At 40.6% G+C, this 17,220-nt stretch overlaps 1 protein-coding gene across 3 annotated transcripts in view; it reads right to left on the bottom strand.

The window, feature by feature from the left end:
- Positions 1–284: 284 nt before the first annotated feature.
- Positions 285–17,220, bottom strand: part of LOC139761796 (visual pigment-like receptor peropsin) — a 51,102-nt gene continuing 34,166 nt past the window's right edge. For all 3 annotated transcript variants that reach the window (XM_071686245.1, XM_071686244.1, XM_071686246.1), the window contains 2 exons: positions 10,455–10,586; positions 285–4,398 (listed from right to left, as the gene is read on the bottom strand). In XM_071686245.1, coding sequence (XP_071542346.1) covers positions 4,249–4,398; positions 10,455–10,586 — 282 coding nt within the window. In that variant the 3' untranslated portion in view covers positions 285–4,248. The remainder of the gene's footprint in view (positions 4,399–10,454; positions 10,587–17,220) is intronic.

Here is a 17,220-nt window from a genome sequence, read left to right as displayed (position 1 = left end):
GCTGCAGGAGTCTTGGGGCTGGTTAAGCCTGTATTGATAGGACTTCTGATGAGCACATGCTGGAGGCAAAACATACAAGAAGGTCTCACTTCATTACTTTTCTCATTTCCTAGAAAGTTGGTATTTCATCTTCACCAGAAGATTCTATGAACTTGATGCCATGGAAAAGGTGAAGTCACCAAAAGATTCTATGAAGTCCATCTTCCCCTTTTAATAAGGTGAGGATCTCACAGACCCCTGCTAACTGCTAGGGATACTCTGACAGAAACTGTTTCGGCCATGGCATGATGCAAAGGACACTAAAAAATAGTTTTTCCTTTAATATAAATAGAAGCCATTTCTTTGGGATACCATCTTCCTAAACAAGCAATGTCCTAAAAATGCCTTAAAGGAAGCCTCCAGACTCATTCGTATATAAAAATCATACGAAAAATACTGTACGAGACAAAGAAATTCATTAGTCAGGAATGTTTCTTATCTGTCCTCTAAAACATTAGGCATCAACAAATACAATATCACCAAAACATTTTAAGCATCAGCCTTTAGCACATCACCATGAAACATCAAATATCAGCATTTAATGCATCACCATAATATGTCAGATGTCACTATGTCTTGTATCACCATAAGATGTCAGATGTCAGCATGTTGTACATCAACATAAAACATATGTTGTCAGCATCAAATGCAGTACCATGAAACATGGGTTTCTTTTGTTTCTGGCCCTCTGTGTAAGTGTTTCATTCCATTCTTGCACCTGTGTCACTGTTTTTTCATGTACCTGTATGTCTTTGTCTACGTGTGCACCTGCATGTCTCTATCTATTAGTACCTGTGTGTCTCATTATCCTAACATTTTTCTGTCTCTCTCTCTTTACATGTATCCATTGATTAGCATACCATACATGAACTGTGAGTGTAGGCTAATGTGTATCATACCATACATGAGCTGCGAGTAGGGGCTGCAGTGTCCTATACAATACATGGAGTTGTCAGTGTTGGTTAGAATGTACTACACCATACATGATATGTTTGGTAGGCTATAGTATACTACACCATACATGGTTTGTCATTTTAGGCTAGGGTATACTTCACTATACATGAGCTGTCAGTGTACGTTAAACATTATTTTGGCCCCACACATTTTTTCCAATTCTCTACAAGGCGAGTGCCCATCTCAACCTAGCTAGGTGAGATTCATTTCCTGAAAATACCTGCCAAGGATGGGAAGTTGGGCTGTCTAACATGGACTCCTCTAAAGAAATCTAACCCCTGACAAGCAAAGGTGAGAAAATTTCTTTATAAAATTTGAAACTATTTACAAAAACATATTCAAAATCTTTCTGAAAAATGAAATTCATCATGGTTGTAGATTCTCTCTCTCTCTCTATTTATTCATTTATCATACTTTGTTGCTGTCTCCCGCGTTAGCAAGGTAGCGCAAGGAAACACGAAATAATGGCCCAACCCACCCACATATACATATGTATACTTACACATCCACCCACGCACATATACATACCTATACATTTCAACGTAAACCTATATATACATACACAGACATATACATATATACACCTGCATGTTCAGGCCCCGATCGCTCAAAATCTTTTTCACTCCATTCTTCCACTCCAATTTGGTCTCCCACTTCTCGTTCCCTCCACCTCTGACACATATATCCTCTTTGTCAATCTTTCCTCACTCGTTCTCTCCATGTGACCAAACCATTTCAATACACCCCCTCTTTTGCTCTCTCAACCACACTCTTTTTATTACCACACATCTCTCTCACCCTTTCATTACTTACTCGATCAAATCACCTCACACCACATATTGTCCTCAAACATCTCATTTCCAACTCATCCACCCTCCTCCGCACAACACTATCTATAGCGTGTGAAGTGTCTGGGGTAAACCATGGAAAGTTCTGTGGGGCCTGGATGTGGAAAGGGAGCTGTGGTTTCGGTGCATTACACATGACAGCTAGAGATTGAGTGTGAACAAATGTGGCCTTTGTTGTCTTTTCCTAGCGCTACCTTGCGCACATGCGGGGGGAGGGGGTTGTTATTTCATTTGTGGCGAGGTGGCGATGGGAATGAATAAAGGCAGACAGTGTGAATTGTGTGCATGGGTATATATGTATGTGTCTGTGTGTGTATATATATGTGTACATTGAGATGTATAGGTATATTTGTGTGTGTGGACGTGTATGTATATACATGTGTATGGGGGTGGGTTGGGCCATTTCTTTAGTCTGTTTCCTTGTGCTACCTCGCAAACGTGGGAGACAGCGACAAAGCAAAATAAAATAAAAATATATATATATATATAGATATATATATATGCTGGAGATAGGGGATTAAGAATACTTCCCACGTATTCCCTGCGTGTCGTAGAAGGCGACTAAAAGGGGAGGGAGCTGGGGGCTGGAAATCCTCCCCTCTCGTTTTTTTTTTTTCTTTTTTTTCCAAAAGAAGGAACAGAGGGGGCCAGGTGAGGATATTCCAAAAAAGGCCCAGTCCTCTGTTCTTAACGCTACCTTGCTAATGCGGGAAATGGCGAATAGTTTAAAAGAAAAAAAGAAATATATATATATATATATATATATATCCCTGGGGATAGGGGAGAAAGAATACTTCCCACGTATTCCCTGCGTGTCGTAGAAGGCGACTAAAAGGGAAGGGAGCGGGGGGACTGGAAATCCTCCCCTCTCAGTTTTTTTTAATATTCCAAAAGGAGCAGAGAAGGGGGCCAGGTGAGGATGTTCCCTCAAAGGTCCAGTCCTCTGTTCTTAACACTACCTTGCTAACGCGGGAAATGGCGAATAGTATAAAAAAAAATATATATATATATATATATATAGGCCCCGATCACACAAAATCTTTTTCACTCCATCTTTCCACCTCCAGTTTGGTCTCCCACTTCTCCTCGTTCCCTCCACCTCCGACACATATATCCTCTTGGTCAATCTTTCCTCACTCATTCTCTCCATGTGCCCAAACCATTTCAAAACACCCTCTTCTGCTCTCTCAACCACGCTCTTTTTATTTCCACACATCTCTCTTACCCTTACGTTACTTACTCGATCAAACCACCTCACACCACACATTGTCCTCAAACATCTCATTTCCAGCACATCCATCCTCCTGCACACAACTCTATCCATAGCCCACGCATATATATATATATATATATATATATATATATATATATATATATATATATATATATATATATATATATATATTATATATATATCCCTGGGGATAGGGGAGAAAGGATACTTCCCACGTATTCCCTGCGTGTCGTAGAAGGCGACTAAAAAGGAAGGAAAAGGGCTGGAAATCTTCCCCTCTCATTTTTTTTTTTCCCAAAAGGAAGGAACAGAGAAGGGGGCCGGGTGAGGATATTCTCTCAGAGGCCCAGTCCTCTGTTCTTAACGCTACCTTGCTGAGGCAGGAAATGGCGAATAGTATGAAAGAAAGATATTATATATATATATATATATATATATATATATATATATATATATATATATATATATATATATATATATTTTATTTATTATTTATTTATTTTACTTTGTCCCTGTCTCCCGCCTTAGCGAGGTAGCGCAAGGAAACAGACGAAAGAATGGCACACCCCACCCACATACACATGTATATACATACATGTCCACACATGCAAATATACATACCTATACATCTCAATGTATACATATATATACACACAGACATATACATATATACACATGTACATAATGTGTATGTGTGTGTGTGATTCTTGGCAGTTCCCTGCTGCATGTATATAAAGGACCTGCAGCCGTAGTAATCTTGATGTTCTACTTGCATCTGACCATCAGTCAGGCCAATTACTGTATTACTGTATTCTGTTTCTCGTCCAGCTCTGAAACCCTTCTTTTTTTTCATTTATCATGTGTAGGATTTTTTATTTTCAAAATGTTCATACTCTCTTATGGTGTTCACCCTGCCTATGGTCTGTCTGATGTGTAATAAGCTGTTTGTGTACAGTTCACCTCAAAATATCTAAAACTTCCCTGCTGTTAATTCCTCATTTTCTCTACCCTACTTCCTCACACCACAGTGGATGTCACTTCCTACCCACTATTACCATCCTTGGTGTCTGCCAGTGTATTCCTTCTCTGTGTAACGCTTGTCTGCTACTGCCTTCAGCTGCTATGTTACCCAGCATGATGGCAGCATCTATCTGTGATCTGTCTGTAAATCTGTCACTTCTGTTCAGTCATGCTCTTGTTTTCTGGCAGCTCCAGCAGCTCTGGTGGGGGCTCCCTGAAGCAGCATGTCAGCGTTGCCATCATGCCCTTCCTCAGGCGGGGATGTGAGTAGAAGTAGACAATGGGGTTAAGCACGGGGGAGGCCTGGTGGGAGAGAAGTACATGATAGGATTACCAACAGGAAGGCTTAGTGGAAGATGGAAGATAGGTAGAGGAAGGGGTTGATCATGAGGAGTCCTGGTGAAAGAGTAGGTGGTGGGGTTGATCATGAGTCTTGGTGGGAAAGTAGATGATAAGGTTGAGTATGAAAGGGAATCGTGGATAAGAAGTAAATGATTGGTTGAACATGGATGAGGCATGTTGGGAGAGTAGATGATGAGGTTGAAAATGTGGGAGGCCTATTGGGAAAGAAGTATTTGATAGGTTGAGATGGGGAGGCTTAATAGGAGATAAGTAGATACAAACACAAAGTAATTCAAACACCAACAGACCATCGGGTCTTTTTGAGGCTGTTTGTGATAGTGGATGATATCAGAAACTCGCTAAATAGTGTGGTAAAAATTAGAAGGTAAATAGATAATTCAAAGACAATAACCTGCAAACTGTCATTTTGACCATGGAGGTATGAATAATGAAAGTCGTGGACTTGAAGCGAAGTATTTATCAAATCTGTTCATAAACGTATCTAAAGTTATGCTTTCAATTACTTTAACTGGCAAATTGTTCGATGTGCTAACAAAGTTGAAGAAAAAGTACTACGCCTCATTCAAGGTAAATCATTTGCCCACAAGTTTGTATCTGTCATCAAAAGTAAAATCAGACAAATAAAATCTTAGGTAACTTGACTGATCACCTATTAACCTTTTCTTTTCAAAGCTAAATAGATTCTTGTTGTTTACTCTCATCTCGTAGGCATTTGTTTCTCAGTCCAAGAATCATTATGGTACCTCGACGCTGTACTCTCTTCATTTTGTCTTATGATTTTTTTTAGGTAGGGTTACCAAAACTAAACACAATATTCAAAATGTATATATATATATATATATATATATATATATATATATATATTATCCCTGGGGATAGGGGAGAAAGAATACTTCCCACGTATTCCCTGCGTGTCGTAGAAGGCGACTAAAAGGGAAGGGAGCGGGGGGCTGGAAATCCTCCCCTCTCTTTTTTTTTTTTTTTTTTTTTTTTTTTTTTCCAAAAGAAGGAACAGAGAAGGGGGCCAGGTGAGAATATTCCCTCAAAGGCCCAGTCCTCTGTTCTTAACGCTACCTCGCTATCGCGGGAAATGGCGAATAGTATGAAAAAAAAAAAAAAAAAAAAAAATATATATATATATATATATATATATATATATATATATATATATATATATATATATATATATGGATGGGGTTGTTAGGGAGGTGAATGCAAGAGTTTTGGAAAGAGGGGCAAGTATGAAGTCTGTTGGGGATGAGAGAGCTTGGGAAGTGAGTCAGTTGTTGTTCGCTGATGATACAGCGCTGGTGGCTGATTCATGTGAGAAACTGCAGAAGCTGGTGACTGAGTTTGGTAAAGTGTGTGAAAGAAGAAAGTTAAGAGTAAATGTGAATAAGAGCAAGGTTATTAGGTACAGTAGGGTTGAGGGTCAAGTCAATTGGGAGGTGAGTTTGAATGGAGAAAAACTGGAGGAAGTGAAGTGTTTTAGATATCTGGGAGTGGATCTGGCAGCGGATGGAAACATGGAAGCGGAAGTGGATCATAGGGTGGGGGAGGGGGCGAAAATTCTGGGAGCCTTGAAGAATGTGTGGAAGTCGAGAACATTATCTCGGAAAGCAAAAATGGGTATGTTTGAAGGAATAGTGGTTCCAACAATGTTGTATGGTTGCGAGGTGTGGACTGTGGATAGAGTTGTGCGCAGGAGGATGGATGTGCTGGAAATGAGATGTTTGAGGACAAAGGTGTGGTGTGAGGTGGTTTGATCGAGTAAGTAACGTAAGGGTAAGAGAGATGTGTGGAAATAAAAAGAGCGTGGTTGAGAGAGCAGAAGAGGGTGTTTTGAAATGGTTTGGTCACATGGAGAGAATGAGTGAGGAAAGATTGACCAAGAGGATATATGTGTCGGAGGTGGAGGGAACGAGGAGAAGAGGGAGACCAAATTGGAGGTGGAAAGATGGAGTGAAAAAGATTTTGTGTGATCGGGGCCTGAACATGCAGGAGGGTGAAAGGAGGGCAAGGAATAGAGTGAATTGGAGCGATGTAGTATACCGGGGTTGACGTGCTGTCAGTGATTGAATCAAGGCATGTGAAGCGTCTGGGGTAAACCATGGAAAGCTGTGTAGGTATGTATATTTGCGTGTGTGGACGTATGTATATACATGTGTATGGGGGTGGGTTGGGCCATTTCTTTCGTCTGTTTCCTTGTGCTACCTCGCAAACGCGGGAGACAGCGACAAAGCAAAAAAAAAAAAAATATATATATATATACATATATATATATATATATATATATATATATATATTATCCCTGGGGATAGGGGAGAAAGAATACTTCCCACGTATTCCCTGCGTGTCGTAGAAGGCGACTAAAAGGGAAGGGAGCGGGGGGCTGGAAATCCTCCCCTCTCCTTTTTTTTTCTTTCTTTTTTAATTTTCCAAAAGAAGGAACAGAGAAGGGGGCCAGGTGAGGATATTCCCTCAAAGGCCCAGTCCTCTGTTCTTAACGCTACCTTGCTGTCGCAGGAAATGGCGAATAGTATGAAAAAAAAATATATATATATATATTTTTTTTTTTTTGCTTTGTTGCTGTCTCCCGCGTTTGTGAGGTAGCGCAAGGAAACAGACGAAAGAAATGGCCCAACCCACCCCCATACACATGTATATACATACGTCCACACACGCAAATATACATACCTACACAGCTTTCCATGGTTTACCCCAGACGCTTCACATGCCCCGATTCAGTCCACTGACAGCACGTCAACCCCGGTATACCACATCGCTCCAATTCACTCTATTCCTTGCCCTCCTTTCACCCTCCTGCATGTTCAGGCCCCGATCACACAAAATCTTTTTCACTCCATCTTTCCACCTCCAATTTGGTCTCCCTCTTCTCCTCGTTCCCTCCACCTCTGACACATATATCCTTTTGGTCAATCTTTCCTCACTCATTCTCTCCATGTGCCCAAACCATTTCAAAACACCCTCTTCTGCTCTCTCAACCACGCTCTTTTTATTTCCACACATCTCTCTTACCCTTACGTTACTTACTCGATCAAACCACCTCACACCACACATTGTCCTCAAACATCTCATTCCCAGCACATCCATCCTCCTGCGCACAACTCTATCCATAGCCCACGCCTCGCAACCATACAACATTGTTGGAACCACTATTCCTTCAAACATACCCATTTTTGCTTTCTGAGATAATTTTCTCGACTTCCACACATTCTTCAAGGCTCCCAGAATTTTCGCCCCCTCCCCCACCCTATGATCCACTTCCGCTTCCATGGTTCCATCCGCTGCCAGATCCACTCCCAGATATCTAAAACACTTCACTTCCTCCAGTTTTTCTCCATTCAAACTCACCTCCCAATTGACTTGACCCTCAACCCTACTGTACCTAATAACCTTGCTCTTATTCACATTTACTCTTAACTTTCTTCTTTCACATACTTAACCAAACTCAGTCACCAGCTTCTGCAGTTTCTCACATGAATCAGCCACCAGCGCTGTATCATCAGCGAACAACAACTGACTCACTTTCCAAGCTCTCTCATCCCCAACAGACTTCATACTTGCCCCTCTTTCCAAAACTCTTGCATTCACCTCCCTAACAACCCCATCCATAAACAAATTAAACAACCATGGAGACATCACACACCCCTGCCGCAAACCTACATTCACTGAGAACCAATCACTTTCCTCTCTTCCTACGTGTACACATGCCTTACATCCTCGAAAAAAACTTTTCACTGCTTCTAACAACTTGCCTCCCACACCATATGTTCTTAATACCTTCCACAGAGCATCTCTATCAACTCTATCATATGCCTTCTCCAGATCCATAAATGCTACATACAAATCCATTTGCTTTTCTAAGTATTTCTCACATACATTCTTCAAAGCAAACACCTGATCCACACATCCTCTACCACTTCTGAAACCACACTGCTCTTCCCCAATCTGATGCTCTGTACATGCCTTCACCCTCTCAATCAATACCCTCCCATATAATTTACCAGGAATACTCAACAAACTTATACCTCTGTAATTTGAGCACTCACTCTTATCCCCTTTGCCTTTGTACAATGGCACTATGCACGCATTCCGCCAATCCTCAGGCACCTCACCGTGAGTCATACATACATTAAATAACCTTACCAACCAGTCAACAATACAGTCACCCCCCTTTTTTAATAAATTCCACTGTAATACCATCCAAACCTGCTGCCTTGCCGGCTTTCATCTTCCGCAAAGCTTTTACTACCTCTTCTCTGTTTACCAAATCATTTTCCCTATATATATATATATATATATATATATATATATATATATATATATATATATATATATATACACACACACACACACACACATGTACATAATTCATACTGTCTGCCCTTATTCATTCCTGTTGCTACCCCACCACACATGAAATAACAACCCCCTCCCCCACAAGTGCATGAGGTAGCGCTAGGAAAAGACAACAAAGGCCACATTTGTTCACACTCAGTCTCTAGCTGTCATGTATAATGCACTGAAACCACAGCTCCCTTTCCACATCCAGGCCCCACAGAACTTTCCATGGTTTACCCAAGACGCTTCACATGCCGTGGTTCAATCCATTGACAGCACGTTGACCCTGGTATACCACATCATTCCAATTCACTCTATTCCTTGCACGCCTTTCACCCTCCTGCATGTTTAGGCCCCTATCACTCAAAATCTTTTTCACTCCATCTTTCCACCTCCAATTTGGTCTTCCACTTCTCCTCGGTCCCTTCACCTCTGACACATATATCCTCTTTGTCAATCTTTCCCCACTCATTCTCTCTATGTGACCAAACCATTTCAAAACACCCTATTCTGCTCTCTCAACCACACTCTTTTTATTACCACACATCTCTCTTACCCTTTCATTACTTACTTGATCAAACCAGGCTACACCACATATTGTCCTCAAACATCTCATTTCCAGCACATTCACCCTCCTCCGCACAGCTCTATCTATAGCCCTCGCCTCGCAACCATATATCACTGTTGGAACCACTATTCCTTCAAACATACCCATTTTTGCTTTCCAAGATAACGTTCTCGACTTCCACACATTCTTCAATGCTCCCAGAACTTTCGCCCTCTCCCCCACCCTATGATTCACTTCCGCTTCCATGGTTCCATCCGCTGCCAAATCCACTCCCAGATATCTAAAACACTTCACTTCCTCCAGTTTTTCTCCATTCAAACTTACCTCCCAATTGACTTGTCCCTCAACCCTAATGTACCTAATAACCTTGCTCTTATTCACATTTACTCTCAGCTTTCTTCTTTCACACACTTTACCAAACTCAGTCACCAGCTTCTGCAGTTTCTCACCTGAATCAGCCACCAGCGCTGTATCATCAGTGAACAACAACTGGCTCACTTCCCAAGCTCTCTCATCCACAACAGACTGCATACTTACCCCTCTTTCCAAAACTCTTGCATTCACCTCCCTAACAACCCCATCCATAAGTAAACATATCCAAACAGCATCATCGGTTGAGGTGTGGTATTTGCCTCCCAGGGCCCCTTTAACTGACATCAAATGGAAGGGACCTACTCCATTCATTCAGTCACAGCTCCCAGACCTGGCTCTTTATTCATTTCTGTAACATTTGCAGTCTAACTTGAGAGTCAGATCCAAGTACCATTTTGACCTAAATCATTTAACTACAGATTTAACTTACTCCTTTCACTGGTCTGAAGTCAGTCTTATACTTGGCATCTGATAGGACAAACCCAACTTTCTGAATGACTTATGCATGCAGTAAATTACTGCCATGAATAAAGACAACTAGAAACATATATGCAATCCTTAAATTTTGTGAAAAATGCATACCTAATCCTAACCATGTTCAAAAAGGAACACAGTGCAGAACAGCCTTGCAATGCTTGTTTTTTGGTTTGACCCTAAATTTACAGATAATGGTTTTGGGATAATGACCTACCTTGGCAAGGAGGTTCGGTAGGAGAGTGAGGACCATGGGGATGGTGTATGGTGGTCGAAACACTGTCCACAGGCACACCACAGCATATGAGGTCCAGCAGCAAATGAAGGTCAGCACCAATGCCACACCCATCTGTAACAATTGCACACACTGTCACGAGGATGTGAATGTGAATATGTAGATCTCAGTGTGTGAAAGTTAAAGGCTACTACATCACTATTGCACACACACACACACACACTAAAGGGAGAATTAGAGACAGCTAAGTTACAGGAAAAGGTAGGAATTTAACTATGCTCACCATAGAAAAAATAAGAGTGAAGGGTTATATGATCACAACTTTTAAGTTTTTAAAACATCAATAAGGAGAGATTAAAACAAATGGATGAGGAGAAATATAAGGATAGAGCAACCAGAGGATACAACATAAAATTAAGAAAGAAGCTCAATGAAAAAAGATATAAAGAAGTACTTTTATGCTATGAGTAGTGGGTGAAAGTAAAAGAATGACAGAGGATATAAAGAAGTACTTTTATGCTATGAGTAGTGGGTGAAAGTAAAAAAATGACAGAGGACATGAAGGAATTGAGCAACAAAATGACATAACATGAAATTAAGCTGGAAACTTGTTTAAAAAAGATGTAAAGAAGTACCTTTACAGTGTAAGAGTAGTTGATGAATGGAACAGAATGATGGAGGACGTAAAATGCAGACAGCCTACATACATTTAAGAAGTTGTATGATAGAGAATAATCAGGAGATAAGGCCCCATGAGTGTAAAACTCCCTTCACATTCAGTAATTATACATAGGCCTCTGTGGTGTAGTGGTTAGTGATACTAAATCCTAGGCAAGGCAGCTGGCTTAACCCCAACCCAGCAACCCAGACATTTATCCTTCCTTCTGAGCTGGTCAAGACATGGGTACCTTTCATAATCTGGGGTGTATATGTGTGCATACATACATAGGAATAAAGGCATAGAACATATATACAAGGGTAAGAGATGGCAACATGAAGGTAAAACTCTTCCTTTAACACAAATAATCACACATTCAGTATGGGATACAACAAAAGAAACCCTCAATTTGAATATTATCATGCAGGAAATAAGCAGCAGGAATCTGGCTGTGAGAGGGACTTGGAAAACAACAATGTTCTTAATATTCTGCCAGGGGAATAATACAGAAGACAAACTTCTTCTTAACAAAAGATGGAATTACATTCAAGCATATGGATAATGTAATATTCAGCAAGTTGTTCACATCCTATATAAGGCCAAAACTAGAATATCATTATCATGTTTGGTCACCCTACCCAATGAAGCACAAAGAGCTAATGGGAAAGTAGCAGTTGTCAAAGCAACCCACCCTTGAGTTGCTGATGGCCACACAATAATCGTGTGATGCACCAGCTTGCCGAGTACTGCGTGGTCTACTTAGTGGTGTGGGCACACAAGAAGCTCGTTCTCGGAAGCAAAAACCAAATCAATACCTATAGAACAGGTAAAGTGAACCAATACTGCAGCACAAGGCAAGAGGGTCAAGCTTGGAAGTTAGCCCCAGACAGTGTATGAGGTGAAATGCTTTTGACTCGACTCTGTCATGTAAGGATGCAGAGCGAGAACCACCCCAAATGTGAGAGCAGTACTTCATACAAAAATGAATCAATCCCTTATGTAAATGGAGCAATTGTCCAAAAGAAAAGTTTCAACATCTAAACAGGACACTCAGTTTCGTAGAGGCAGATTTAGCTATTCCTGTAATGTGGGGTTTCCAAGAAAGAATGGATGTTACAGTAATAACAAAGTATGTTCACTGAGTCAAGGTGGAATTGCACAACTGTCAAAGGAGAGATGAGGGTTGTGAGAGATAGAGATGGGTAGAAATTGGGTCTTGGAGGCATTAAACTTAACAAGATTTTGTGAGCCCCACTGAGGTATCCCGTCCAAGTCTGAGTTTATTGAGGAAGCTGAGTCAAGACGAGATGCAGATTGAGTGAGAGATGAGGGAGCAAAATTGAAGGATTTGGATGAATGCAGTGTTGAGTCATAAGCATAAGAGTGCATTGGATTACTTGTGGAGGAAAGGAATCAAGTGAGCTGAGTTACAGGGAAATGTCATAGGCTTTAGATTTGCTCAGCATGGGGAAGAAGAGAAAATTACATGAAATAAACTTTTAAGTTTTTAAACAACCCTGCAGACTGAATAGGTCCCTGAAAGATACAGGATAGAGTAACCAGAAGCCATAACATAAAATCAAGCAAAAAACTGTCAAAAAAGATGTAAAGGACTTTCATAATGTGAGAAAGGTTGGATGGAAGACTGTGAATGTCTAAATTATGTTTGGACAGCATATATTGTTTAAAAGTTTTGTATGATGGAAGAGAATGTTCAAGAGATGGGGCCCTATGAGAATAGAATTTTCTACTTGTATTGTGCAAATAGGTTATGACACAGATTATTACACTCATAACCAGATTAATAAGCTGTGTTACCTCTAAATCACAGAGTAATGGTAAAAATGTTGATCCTCTTCCTATTCAAATTCATGGCATACAAGTAACAGGGAAAAAGAGGAGAAACTAAAGACAGAGGAATGGAGAAATAGGAAGAGCTCAACACTAGATTTAGCAACCTTTTCTGCAAAAGATGAAAGGGAGGAAACTGCATTTTTTTTGTGAATCAAAAATTATGTGGGTTAAGACAAGAAGGAAGAAGAGGTAGAGGCATGGGAGAGCTGGTAGCTTGAAGAACTGGGGAGGGGAAAGATCATTAGGTAGCAGTGCTGGACAAAGTATTGTGACAGATTAGGATTCCCATAACCTTGAAAAGTTTAATACCATTAAAATTAATTTTCTGCAAACTGTAGACACACCTAACCCAAACTTTTGTAGTATAAACAAACAAAGTCCTTACTATGAAGGGGAATACAGCCCTTTGTGTATACAAACCCAACCCTCTTCCTATTGTAGACAAACTCGGCCCTCTACCTTCTGTAGACAACCAGTCTTCTTCCCACTGAAGATAAAGTCAGGCCTTTCCCTACTGTAGACAAACCAAGCCCTCTTCCCACTGCAGACAAACCCAGTCCTCTTTCTAATGTAATAAAGCCCAGCCATCTTCTTCCTACAGGCAAACCTAGGCTTCTTCCTCATACAGACAAACCCAAGTCTCTTCTTTTTGTAGAGAAACCCAGGCCCCTTCCTACTGAGGACGAACTCAAGCAGCTTTGAAGACAAATCCGGCCCTACTTCTACTACAGACAAACCAAGGCCTCTTCCTACTGTAGACAAATTCAGGCTGTAACTACTGTATTTACCTATCAGTACATCCTGTACCTACCTATCTGTATGCACTGCATCTACCTTACAGTATGTTCTGTACCTACCTAATTGTGCATGCTGTACCTACTTACTTGTACATGCTGTATCTACTCACTGGTACATACTGTACTTATCTATCTGTACATGTGATTTATGCCTATCTGCACATGCTGTACCTATCAACCTGTATGAGTTCTATGTACCTCTCAATCATTGCTGTACCTCAAGCTGTATGTGATGCACCTACCTCCATGTGCGTGCTGTATCTACCTACTTGTACATGCTGTATCTACCTACATGTATGTGCAGTACTTATCTATATGTATATGCTATATCTAATTACTTGTACATACTGTATTTACCTACCTGTGCATACTGTATCTACCTACTAATATGAGCTCTACATAACTGCCTGTACGTGCTGTGTCTATCTGCCTGTATGTGGTGTGCCTACTTATCTGTGCATGCTGTAACTATATACCAATATGTGCTGTACCTACCTGCCTACTTGTACGTGCTGTACCTGTCTACCAGCATGTGCTCTACCTACCCACCCGTACGTGTTGTAACTACCTACTGTATATACTTGTCTATAAATCTACCTCGTGTATAGATTGACCTATGGGTTTTGGCCAAGTAATCATTAATTTATGATAGTCCTCGTGTATAGGTCAACCCAAGTTTTTGAAGGTAACGGAACAACAAATCAGGGTTATAGAGCACCATATCTTATGGCATATAAAACTCATTTCAGAAAATCGTCATAAAAAACACTACATCCAATAAACTGAGGGTTGCTGGGCCTGAAACGCTGAGCGCCAATGGTAAATTGCTTATCATCCATTATCACAGCACTTTACGCTGAAACACAGAGAGTGCCAGCAAAAATATTGTACAGTTCCAGTCAAATATTTATTCAAGTCAATTAGGATAGAATATTATTGTAATACAAATTTTTTTTTTTACTGAAAATCATTCGAAAAGCAATTACGGTAATAACGAAAGAAAGTTGATTGTTTTCAAGATTTTATCCCAATTTCCACTGTAATACGTATGTCATTTCAGCAAAAGTATTACATTTCCATAAATATATTATATCAAGCACAGTATAAATAGAATATCATTGTAATATAACAGCATTCTAACAGAAAGTTAAGAAAATGAGTAACATCTTGATCCTCGGAAAGTTAGGTAAAGTCTTTTTTCATCGTGTATTTTATCCTATTTTACACTGAAATACATCACGTTTCAGCAAAACTACTATTTATTTCTGAGTATATGATCATTTAGGCACAGTTAAGGTAAAATATACTTGATTTTTGTTAATTACTGAGAACAATTTGAAAAACACATACCATCTAGGTGAAACGACAGAGCCCTGGTCACAGAGTCTTTGCCTTTGCATCAGCCCTTCCTAAACAGCCTTTAATATTACCGTACATTGATTGATTTATATATCATATTATACTTTATTGCTGTCTCCCGCGTTAGCGAGGTAGCGCAAGGAAACAGACAAAAGAGTGGCCCAACCCACACACATACACATGTATATACATACTTGCCCACACATGCACATATACCTATACATTTCAACATGTACATACATATCCATACACAGATATACATATATACACATGTACATATTTGTACTTGCTGCCCTCATCCATTCCCATTGCCACCCCGCCACACATGAAATGGCACCCCCCTCCCCACGCGCACGCGTGTGCAAAGTAGCGCTAGGAAAAGACAACAAAGGCCACATTTGTTCACACTCAGTCTCTAGCTGTCATGTGTAATGCACTGAAACCACAACTCCCTTTCCACATCTAGGCCCCCACAAAACTTTCCATGGTTTACCCCAGACACTTCACATGCCCTGGTTCATCCACTGACAGCACGTCGACCCTGGTATACCACATCGTTCCAATTCACTCTTATTCCATGCACGCCTTTCACTCTCCTGCATGTTCAGGCCCTGATCACTCAAAATCTTTTTCACTCCATTCTTCCATCTCCACTTTGGTCTTCCACTTCTCCATGTTCCCTCCACCTCTGACACATATATCCTCTTTGTCAATCTTTCCTCACTCATTCTGTCCATGTGACCAAACCATTTCAATACACCCTCCTCTGCTCTCCCAACCACACTTTTTATCACCACACATCTCTCTTACCCTTTCATTACTTATTTGATCAAACCATCCACACCACATATTGTCCTAACACATTCACCCTCCTCAGCACAACCCTATCTATAGCCCATGCCTTGCAACCATATAACATTCTTGGAATCACCATTCCTTCAAAACATACCCATTTTTGCTCTCTGAGATAATGTTCTCTCCTTCCTCACATCCTTTAACACTCCCAGAACCTTCGCCCCTCCCCCACCCTGTGACCCACTTTCACTTCCATGGTTCCATCCACTGTTAAATCCACTCCCTGATATCTACAACACTTCACTTCCTCCAGTTTTTCTCCATTCAAACTTACCTCCCAAATGACTTGTCTTTCAACCCTACTGAATTTAATAACCTTGCTCTTATTCACATTTACTATCAGCTTTCTTCTTTCACACACTTTACCAAACTCAGTCACCAGCTTCTGCAGTTTCCCACCCGAATCAACCACCAGCACTGTATCATCAGTGAACAACTGACCCACTTCCCAGGACCTCTCATCCACAACAGACTGGCTACTTGCCCCTCTTTCTAAAACTCATGCATTCACCTCCCTAACAACCCCATCCATAAACAAATTAAACAACCATGGAAACATCGCACACCCCTGCCGCAAACCGACATTCACTGGGAACCAGTGTTTATATTCATTGTCCTGCTTCTCATTTTCCAGAAATATGACAAATTTATATATAATACAATGTTACTGTACTTTTAATTTACAAATATTAATTTTCATAAATACATGACACCAAACAAACACCAGTATGGGTATTTGCGTGACTCTCCTGCCAAAAAAGACCAAATGCGCTTGACCCATATTCTCTTCAGCATGGATTCAAGAAGGAACAAGTTCACAGCAAAGTTCAAGCTCAGAGCGACTGAATATGCAGAACAGACTAACAACCGTGTAGCAGCAAGGGAATTCAAGGTATCCGAAAAAAGTGTCAGACTGGAAAAAGCTCTCTGCACAACTTAAGCATATCCCAAAAAACAAATGTGCTGACAGAGGAATGTGTAACAAGTGGCCACGTGGGAGTTGAAGTGGCACAGTATGTGTATGAAAACTGACAGAATGTATATGGTGTTTCCCGAGGATCACTTCGAATCTTTGCCTTGAAACTAGTAAGGAAATCAGGCATCACACATTTTAAGGCGAGCCACGTTTGGTGCACAAGATTTATGAAAAGAAATGATTTTGTACCGAGAGGGAGAATGAAAATATCAGCGTCTTCCACAAGAACCTGATGACAAAATTACTGAA

The sequence above is a fragment of the Panulirus ornatus genome, chromosome 42 (assembly GCF_036320965.1).
Source record: "Panulirus ornatus isolate Po-2019 chromosome 42, ASM3632096v1, whole genome shotgun sequence".
Classification (NCBI taxonomy): domain Eukaryota; kingdom Metazoa; phylum Arthropoda; class Malacostraca; order Decapoda; family Palinuridae; genus Panulirus; species Panulirus ornatus.
Note: the sequence above shows the minus strand (reverse complement) of the source record. Positions and strands in the feature narration are given on the sequence as shown.